Source organism: Solanum tuberosum, unplaced genomic scaffold (assembly GCF_000226075.1).
Source record: "Solanum tuberosum cultivar DM 1-3 516 R44 unplaced genomic scaffold, SolTub_3.0 scf00613, whole genome shotgun sequence".
Taxonomy (NCBI): Eukaryota; Viridiplantae; Streptophyta; class Magnoliopsida; order Solanales; family Solanaceae; genus Solanum; species Solanum tuberosum.
Window position 1 is genome coordinate 101,593 of NW_006239531.1, and position 9,815 is coordinate 111,407.

Genomic DNA, 9,815 nt, shown 5'->3' on the forward strand with positions numbered 1-9,815 from the left:
GTCTTGTTCGTTAAGTGATCTTGGACACCTTGACCCTTGCACCACAGCTCAACCGAGGAAGCCCAAGATAAATAGTTTGAACTTCCCAATAAAAGTTCTGAAGTGATTATAGGGCTAGAACTTCCAATCCCCATATTTTTAGAACCAAAAACATCACACCCAAAAGACATTATGCTAAATTTGTCTTGGAAACAATAAAAAAAAACTTGATTATTGGTGGTGATCAAGAATTTTATCAGAGAGGCCATCTGCTATATGAGCAGGAATTTGTATTGGTGGGAGCAAAGTTGTCCATTTCACATAGGGAAATATTGGAGAGGTTTTCTTGATGAGCCTGGAAATAGCCGGAACCCTAATTCCGGCGATCGGATCTGGTCAAAAAACAATATGGGCCTGGTCGGAATGGCTGGACGACCCCAACTGTCAAAAAAAATTCTCAAAAAAATATGATCAGAAAATCCCTCACGCGCCGGCGCGTGAGCAAGATCTCGCCGGAAACTACCACCTCCGATCGGCGCGTGAGAGCGCGTGGGGTGATGTTTTCCGGTGGTTTTGGCTGGGGTTTGGTCGCGGGGGATTTCCGAGCCTCGTGGTGGTGTTGGTTTTCACACAAACACCCACAGAAAAGAAAAAAGAATAAACAAAATCAGACCCAACAGTCACCGGAAATTGACATAGACATACGGTGACTTGTTTGTTCTCACCAATGCTCTGATACCATGTGAGAAATATATAAGAAAAATATTATTGAATTGTGTATCTAAATAGTTACATTGAGACCCTATTTATAGACACTACATTGGAATCCTTTTCCAACTAGGATTCCTATTCTTATTCCTATTCCTATTTCTATTCTAAGTAGGAAATACTTATTTCTATTCTAACAATTATTATTACTTACTAAACAAACAAGTAATATTGTGTAAAATATTCTTAGTGGTCGTTTGTAGGGTGTATAAGAATAATGCTAAATAGAGTGTATTAGTTATGCAAAGATCATTTCTTATGCATGCATTATTTGATTTGGTGTTATTAAAAATAGCATGTATTGCATAATTTATTTTATAATTATTTATTTACAAAGATGCCCTCCACAAATATGACGGAAAAGATGTAAAAAAGGGTTTGAGGGGCAATTGGCATGCATTAGTAATGCACACCTCAATATACAATAGAGTGTATAACTAATGCTTGCCAAACAAGGTACTACTAATACACAAAGCTAATGCATGCATTATTTCTTCTAATACACTCTACCAAACGACCCCTTAATGATTTTCTTTAATGTCTATGGTGACAATTAATTAAGAATAATTTATGCCATTCGTAATGATTCTTGAAGTTTCTGTAGCAATGCGGTTTACTTGCAATTATTTGCAGTGATACAAGGTGCTGGAGGAATGGAAATGGTTGATCCACTATTTCAGAGAGTACTTGTTAAAGAATGCCGAAATCAAAAAATTCCTGTTATTTTCGATGAGGTTTTTACAGGATTCTGGCGTCTGGGAGCAGAGGTTTGTTTACTAGATTACTTGACGTATGAGTTTTCTGGGTTCTTAGCCAGATCACTCGATGTATCAATTCTCTGGTTTTAGGAATTTCAGTTTGTGGCTTTTTCTTTTTCAGTCTGCTACGGAGTTTATCCGCTGTAAGCCAGATATAGCCTGCTTTGCCAAGTTGATGACTGGTGGCATTGTGCCCTTGGCTGTCACTTTAGCATCAGAAGCTGTTTTTGAAGCATTTGTTGGAGATTCAAAGGTATATTCATCAGTGTTTACCATCTTCTTGTCAAGTATTTGCTTCTGTGAGCGAAAAACTTGTTTCAGCCAAAACTTTGTTGGATCTGCTAAAATGCCCTTTTTGCTTCTCATTCGTGGTTGGCCAATTCAAGTACTCAAATATAACATCATATGATTGGTGGTGTAACCTCATTCCTTTGCTTCAGCTCCAGGCACTCTTGCACGGTCACTCTTACACTGCTCATGCAGTGGGTTGTACAGCTGCTGTAAAGTCAATCAAATGGTTTAAGGACTCCAAAACAAATCATAATCTGATATCTGAAGCCATGCTGCTCAGGGAGGTATGTGAAAAAGCAGTTGGCTGATAAATGTTATTGTAGTTTAATCACTGGGAATTTGCATTTATAAAAACAACGATTACTAAAAGTTGCATTCCCTTTCTGTTCCCGAAAACAGTGTCGCTCCTCATTTTTATGAAAGTTCCCTAATAACAGTTTTCTGTTTTCTCCCTTGATAAAGTAAACAGTTCTCTGATTTTGTCTCCTAGACTGTTTTGGTGGAAACATGTAAATGTCCTTGTTTCAGACTATTCAGCACAATATTCTAGGATAATTAAAAGGGGAAATTACACATTTGGCCGCTCGGACAAAAGTATTTACATCTGCTAACCTATATACGTAAATGTATATATAATACATCTTCCTGCTATTTTTTGGGGTGCGCGGCTATTTATGCAATTTCTCTAATTAAAATTTCTTTGCACAAACAATTGGATCCCATAAATTTGCAACCTATCGAAGCTGGGTTAGCATATTAGTGTAGTATACCAAAATATTCAAAATAAAATAAAATTGGGGTGGCCCAGGTTTGGGCTTGGGACTTCCATGTTGGAGGTCTCAAGTTCGAAACCCCTTGCCAGCGAAAGCAAGGAGTTTTGACTTCTGGGTCGAGCTCGTCGCACCGGGCTTGCCTAGTGTGGGTTACCTCTCCTATGTGGTTTGCGAGCTATTGCATAGGAGTGGGGGTTTTACCCTGTGCGCAACCAAAGGGTAGCGGCTACGGGTTTCCCTTGTCATCAAAAAAAAAAATTGGGGCACACTCTAGAGCACCAAGTGTGATTTTGATCGACTTTAAAATTGCCGTTTGGGTTTTGCCACATTAGATGGATCCCTCATTTGCCTTGATTAGGTGTGGGTACTCCGTGCTGATTCTTTGTAAAAGCCACTAAAATGTAGCAAAAGACCCTGTTGTAACTATGCATACTCCCACACACCCGTGCTACACACATACCCGTAAATGAATCTGTGTCGTAACATAGGTTATTTGTACCATTGATTCAAATTATACTGAAGAAAGTATCCAGAGTCATTACATTGACCCAAATTTCTACCTTTATCCACCGATTAATTTGAACAAAAAATTAGGAGAACACTGCAGCAATGCTAGGTCACCTTGTAAAAGAAATTGAAAAGTGGCCTGTTATAAAAGATGAATTCCCAACATCTTGTTTTTGACATGTTCTTTTGTGTTTCCCACTTCATTTCTTGGATGTTTGCAGCTGTGGGATTTAGACATGGTGAGACAAATTTCCTTACTTCCAGCAGTGCATAGAGTGGTTGTGTTGGGGACTCTATGTGCATTGGAACTTCAAGCCGAAGGCTCTAATGCTGGGTATGCAGTCTATTCTACTTTCTTGTAAATTAGAAGTTTTCTTATTCGTTTTGATTGTCAATGCAGTGATACACATGGAAATTCTTATGCTTACCTTAAATACCATATTAAAGTGGTGCACCATATATAAGCTGTGACATATAGCTCCAATTAAGAATCATTTAGAAGCTTATTTAAGACATATCTGACTATCTAGAGACTGCTTTTTTGACATGCATAAGTCATTGGTAATAGCATGCATAACTTACATGAGGGACTTATTTGCCTTCCCAAAGGCGAACACTGTTGGGCCAATTTCTGGTCGAAAATGAAAAAACTAGTGTAGGACTCTGTCAACAAGTTAAAGTCTAATTGTATACTTTTGTTTTGCTTAGCTGGAAAATCTAAATGAGGCTGAATTAGTGTTGCAGATGTTAGGATCCATACTGGACTAGATAGGGAATACTTTGCTACTTTTGTTGTTTTGCTTCGACAACAACACATCATTTGTGCTACTGTATCAATAAAATTACTTTACCTCAAAAAAGAAAAGAACTAGTAATTGAAATTTATCATAAAAGAATCAATGTTTATACATCTGATATACGTACAGGTATATAATTAGCAAGAACGCCATAAAAGTCAGTTTCTTTCTTAGAAATATCACAAAATTAGTCAGTTACCATATGCAGGACTGTTGTTATCTTACTCATTATCTGATACTAATAAGTGTTTCTGAAACGGTTTGTTGTAGTGCCGGCATCAGTTTCTATATAGATTTGTCACCAAAACTATGAAGTGGACAGTTCTGGTTTTATCTTGCTTGTACTGCATCTTTTTGCAATACTTGTGAAGCTGAATTTTGTCTCAAAACATGCAGGTATGCTTCTCTGTATGCTAGATCTCTCCTTCAGAAGCTCCGCGAAGACGGAATCTATATGAGGCCTCTTGGCAATGTCATTTATCTCATGTGTGGGCCTTGCACATCACCTCAGAGTTGCAGCAACTTGTTAAACAAGGTGTATTCAAGACTTGAGGAGCTCTAAACCAGTGAATCTATGCTCAGGAGTTCACTAGGGGTGGGCATAACGGTCAACACAAAATCCAAACTTTTTGGATGTTTGGTTTAGATTTTGGGATTATAGATTAGACTTGGAATTTTATTTTTAAAATTTATGGATTTTGGATTGGATATCGGATTTAATAACTACCAATTTTTGGATATTCGAATAACTTATATTCAGTCCTACCCATGGAGCTAACACAATATATACATAACGAGAATAGACAAATAAATACATAATACAAGCCAAGACCCTCCTAAAACTTGTGCTGATGGCACTCTCTTCAGAAATGCTGATAGGGCTGTGTCGTATCTTTCAAAAATAGTGTAGTTTTTGAGTATTTGAAGTTGCAAAACTTAAGTATTGCGATTAACAAATCATGGTCCCATGACTTGCAAAACATATTTATAAAAAGTGACTTATAAAACATATTATCAAATACGACTAACAAACGTGTCAATTTATACTAGTTAAACGTCACTTGCAAATCACAATTATGAAAATTATTTATAAAAATCACTCTTTATCAAATGTTACTTACAAGTTACAAAATATATTGAAATCGGAGTTTTTGAAAGAATTATATATTGCCTATGCCAAATATGACTAATAAAATTATTCTTATTAATAATCATGACGATACATCACGATTTCTAAATGTGATCCATAAATCACATTCATTAAAAAAAAGACTTATAAATCGCATTTACAAAATGCGATTTACAGGCACTTGTCAATGACAAATTACAAACATATGTCATTTGCCTTATTTTTATTGAATATGCTAATTTCTATTACAAATCAAAAATATAAAAAGAAATAATATATGCATTATAATTTTTGTGCTTACAATTCATCAATTACAATTTATATATTATTAGTCGTTGTATAACTTGTATTTAGACCAAACAACTTCATGTAAATTAAAAAGTGCTTACAATTTGTGCTTTTATTTAGTCACAGTCTCATAGTATTTTTGTAGTTTCAAGTTTGTTTACTTAAGAAAATAACAAATGTCTAAACTTGATTATAATTGTACTTGTTAATACATGTGATTAATATACTTTTAGTTACTTGTATAAAAGAGTTTACACAGATCATATTTGAGAAAAAACCAAAAAAGTCTAAATCAGATTACTATAAAATTAGATTTCAAATAGAGTTGTTAATGTGGGTTGGCTATCCAATTCGAGCTTAGCCCATACAGGCTTTGGATTTAACGGACTGGGCGGGGCTGACCTATTTTTTGTGGGTCAAAAAATAGGCAAACCAACCTACCAGTACGTGGGTTGCGGGCCATACCGGGTCAACCCACTTTTTTAAAAAGTATATTTTTTTATAATTTTTTAAATTCAATTATAATTTAAAAATATTAACATAAATATTGACAAGACATTATCATATTCATCTACGGTTTATACAATATCAATTAGTTAAACATTAAAATAACTATATTTAAATATATACAAAAAAAATATATTAATTTGAGAAAAATCATGCCACCAATTTTGACTAGCTACAAGTGTTTGAATATTTTCATGATGGATGCAACTTCCATACTTGGCGAGAACACGTACATCATGTTGAATGATGATTTGATATGGTAGTAATAGGAATATTAAGTACATCACGTTTGGTGATTCTAAAGTTTAATATCTCAAACTTTAAATAGACTTTGAGTTTAAACTTTTGTTATTTTTAATACTTTATTTTATTTTATTTATCCCACGGACCGGTCCAACGCATATCGCTCAAGTCCCACAGACCAACGGGCTTATTTAGACCGGGCTAAAAGGGTTTTTTTTTATAAAAAAAATAGGCTCCAAAAATCTTAGCCCGGGTTCATATATACTATGGCAAAAGTGGATCATTGTGGGGTACAAGGCCAAAGCAAGCATGTTGGATAGTTCAAAAGATATTGAAGGCGCAAAAATACATTACAGAGGTAGGTATGACTAAAATTGAGTTGCTACAGATACACATGTTCTCAATCAAAGTGATGTACCAGAAATTGATAGGTGTCCATCCTAGTGTGCCTTGGAGGAGACTAATGTGCAACAATTTAGGCTTACCAAAGTGGTCACTCAACTTATACGTGACTATTCACGGTAGACTATATACTAAAGATGAGAGGCTACAATGGGAAATGCAGGTCTGCCCTCTATGTCCTCTCTGTGATATCGAATAGGAAAAATATAGAACACTTATTTTTTGAGTGTTTTGTAGCTTCCTATGTGCGGAGAAAAGTATTGCATTGACAAGGAATCCATCGATAAGTGATAAACTAGGCTGGAGAAATACAGTGATATGAAACAATGTGCAAAGGCAAAGGCAAGGGCAATGCTGCTACTATTTTCAGAATAACACTTGCTGCCTCTATCTATGAATTGTGGATGGAAAGAAATCATAGAGTTTTTCAAAATATACGTCGTTGCGAGGATATTATTGTGAGAAAGATTATTCAAGAGGTTTATGTTCGAGCAAGTATCCATGGAAAGATAGCTAGGTGTTTGAATCAACTGAATTATTATCCAGTTTAGCAAATTGTGGTTAGGAGATAGGGAGATTATGCTTAGTGATTTACTAGGTCAGTCCGCAGAGATAGAGTAAGGCCTAATGTTATATTTCTTTTTTGAGTTGTACATTACTACTTTGGTAATAAATGTGTTTAGTTACCAAAAAAAAATCTTTACCCAAATTAATGGCTCTAATTTCAAATAAGAAAGATTTAAAAGATTATTTCTTGGAATTTTAAAATTCTCATGTACAATTTAATTATTAAATTAAGAAGTATTTTTCTTTACCATAAATACCTAATCAATTGATACTTTATTAATATCTAATGTGACTTTTACATAAAGAAAAAGTAAAAAACATAAAAAAATTTCAAAAAGAAGAAGTTAATTTTCTTATATTGACCCGTCCATGAAACGGGTTAACCCAACAACCCGTTTTGGCAAAACTCTGTTCTTCGCCCAAACCAAAAATTTCCTTTAGAGCGAGCAGAGATGGGAAGAGAAGGGAACGCAGTGAATCTGTATAAATAAATTGAATTACACCCAAAATCTCTTCTCAAATTCTTGCTAACAATACTCTCTCGATGTTGCTGTTATCTTGACAACTTTCTTTTTGCTAATATTCGAAAAAGAAAGAAAGAAAAAGAGGAACTTTTCAGCTTTCTACGAATTAAAGTGTATGTTTTCTCTTCTTCTTGTATGTTTAATCATCTATTTGTGTCTAATTAAACAACCCCTTTTCGTTTTTGGTAAAATTAATTGTACCCTTTTCGTTTCTTGCAATGAATTGAAGTATAACGATTTGAAACTATAGTTTGGTTTGTGTTTTTGGATGAGGGGAGGGAGTAAAGGAGGTTCTTTTCTAAATTAGAATATTTGGGATTGTATTGGGTGTTTTTGGTTGGTTCTTTACTAGTGTAAGAATAATCAAGTGTTTTTGTTGCAGAGTTGCTGACCTAAAGATGGGTTATGAACCTGGTGGCTCATCCCGTGATGAGCGTGATGAAGGTAATAGTTTTTCTTTTTTTTTGGGCTTGACTTTTGATAGTTAGTTAGTGGTAAGGCTGCATACTCACTACCATTCCCGAAGCCCACTTGTGGGATTACATTGGGTTAGGTTATTGTTGAACTATCTGCTGGATGAAGAAAAGTCAGTAATTTTGTGAAGAATAGTGAACTGTTGTTAAACAATTTGGTGAGGTGAAGCCTAGAGCAAAGCTTGAGCTTATTTGAAGTAAAACTCTGTATTTAGAAAATTAAAATTTACAAATTGCAATTAAAATTAGTAATTTCAGTATCCTGTGGACGATAATGCATACTAATCCATCTCTTTCTAAGTTGAGATCAAAAGTTTTTTCTTTTTTAGATTTGATAATGCCTATACTAATCTATAGCTGTTTCAAAAACTTTTTGTGAGGATGCAGTTGTTTGAAGCACATTTTCCTAAAAATGTAGCTTGACCCGCTGCTTCATCGCTTCAAGTTTTTTTCTGATATCTAACTTGCACCTCAATTTTTCTGCCAAGTATTTGTATTCTCCCATCAAGGCTTTGGCTGATTGAAAGAAATCACCTAGTTTTTTTTTTTCCAAATTCAAACCCTGGTCTCGCATAGTCTTAATTGTACCTACATCATTTAGATCACACCCTTGGGTGCTTTGGGAGGTGTGTTTATTGTGACTTGTGTGTATCTAAAATGCTTATTTTTCTTAGTAAGGTATATTTTATAAATCTTATGTTCCTATGTCTAGTTAATTGGGCAGAAACCTTTTATTTGGAACACGTCGGTTTTCTAGATTAATACTTGTTGATGAGTTTTCAAGTTAAACTATGTAGCATGGAGGTTTACTGGTAGGTTTCCATGTTGCTTCGATTTTTGTAACATTCTCTTTGGAATTTTTCTATTACTTGGATCACCTGGTTGTATAATCTCAGTGACCTCTTCTCAAGGAGAACTATGTCAAAGTATTGCATCTTTGAAACTATTACTAGGTTGTTGGAGGAGCTTCTGTATGATTGATGTCTCATTTCAACCTGAATGCTGAATATATGTGGTCTCGTACTTTGTTACAAATGTTTGCTCCTGGATTGCCTACCAGTAATTATAGTTGGTTTGGATATGAATTATGAGGACTTTTAGTTCTCCTTTATCCTGTAACTGGCAGGAAAGACATTCTAGTATTTGCAAAGAGCTTTTGATATTATTATTTATTTATCATTGTGATTATTATTATTATTATCATCATCCTCATCAGCATCATCTTTTTGCTGTTGAGAGTTCCATATACTTCTTCTCTGCATATGACTCTGCTCTTCCCCCTTTTATTGAGTGATAAGGGAAGCTTGCAATCCTGCTAGGATGTCACCTTTTCTTTAATTATTTCTTTATTTTTTATTTCTTGTAGTGTGGGTGGGTGGGGTGGGATTTGAAGAATCCAAGCTTGAAATGCTATTGAAATAAGGGTTGGTTGGTAATGTTCAAAAAACAAAGGGTTAGTTGGTTGGTCTGTCTAATTGATGTATTCCGTTCCGTTTGAAGACTTGCTTTGCAATATTTGCTGTAAATAAATAATCTTATCATAAGAATATAAAAGAAGTTTGGTTGCTCGGTTAGTGCAATATGGTCCAGGGTTGATTTTGGGAAGTCTCAAAATTGATGATATATTCAAAAGAGAATGAAGAAAGGTGGGCCAGCGGAATCTTGCTCATCTAATGTTCTTCACTAGGTAAGGAAACTTAAGTGGCTCATTCGATTGGTTTAGATATCAAATAGGAAATTGTCTCTGTGTGTGTGTTGGGGTGCCCGGGGGGGGGGGGGGGGGGGGGGAAAGGTTTTACCCTTTTTTTG

General features: G+C 35.1%; 2 protein-coding genes across 6 annotated transcripts in view; both read left to right on the plus strand.

Annotated features, from left to right (window-relative positions):
- Positions 1 to 4,638, plus strand: part of LOC102579954 (bifunctional dethiobiotin synthetase/7,8-diamino-pelargonic acid aminotransferase, mitochondrial) — a 16,441-nt gene extending 11,803 nt beyond the window's left edge. Inside the window, exons 10-14 of the mRNA XM_006366123.2 lie at positions 1,381 to 1,514; positions 1,627 to 1,758; positions 1,946 to 2,080; positions 3,298 to 3,410; positions 4,270 to 4,638. Coding sequence (XP_006366185.1) covers positions 1,381 to 1,514; positions 1,627 to 1,758; positions 1,946 to 2,080; positions 3,298 to 3,410; positions 4,270 to 4,435 — 680 coding nt within the window. The 3' untranslated portion in view covers positions 4,436 to 4,638. The remainder of the gene's footprint in view (positions 1 to 1,380; positions 1,515 to 1,626; positions 1,759 to 1,945; positions 2,081 to 3,297; positions 3,411 to 4,269) is intronic.
- Positions 4,639 to 7,392: 2,754 nt separating this feature from the next.
- Positions 7,393 to 9,815, plus strand: part of LOC102580278 (transcription initiation factor TFIID subunit 1) — a 25,756-nt gene continuing 23,333 nt past the window's right edge. For 2 of the 5 annotated variants that reach the window (XM_015304773.1, XM_015304774.1), the window contains exons 1-2: positions 7,394 to 7,490; positions 7,916 to 7,977. In XM_015304773.1, coding sequence (XP_015160259.1) covers positions 7,462 to 7,490; positions 7,916 to 7,977 — 91 coding nt within the window. In that variant the 5' untranslated portion in view covers positions 7,394 to 7,461. Of the gene's footprint in view, positions 7,667 to 7,915; positions 7,978 to 9,815 lie in introns of all 5 variants that reach the window. The other 3 variants (XM_015304775.1, XM_006366124.2, XM_015304772.1) reach the window with 3 other exon arrangements.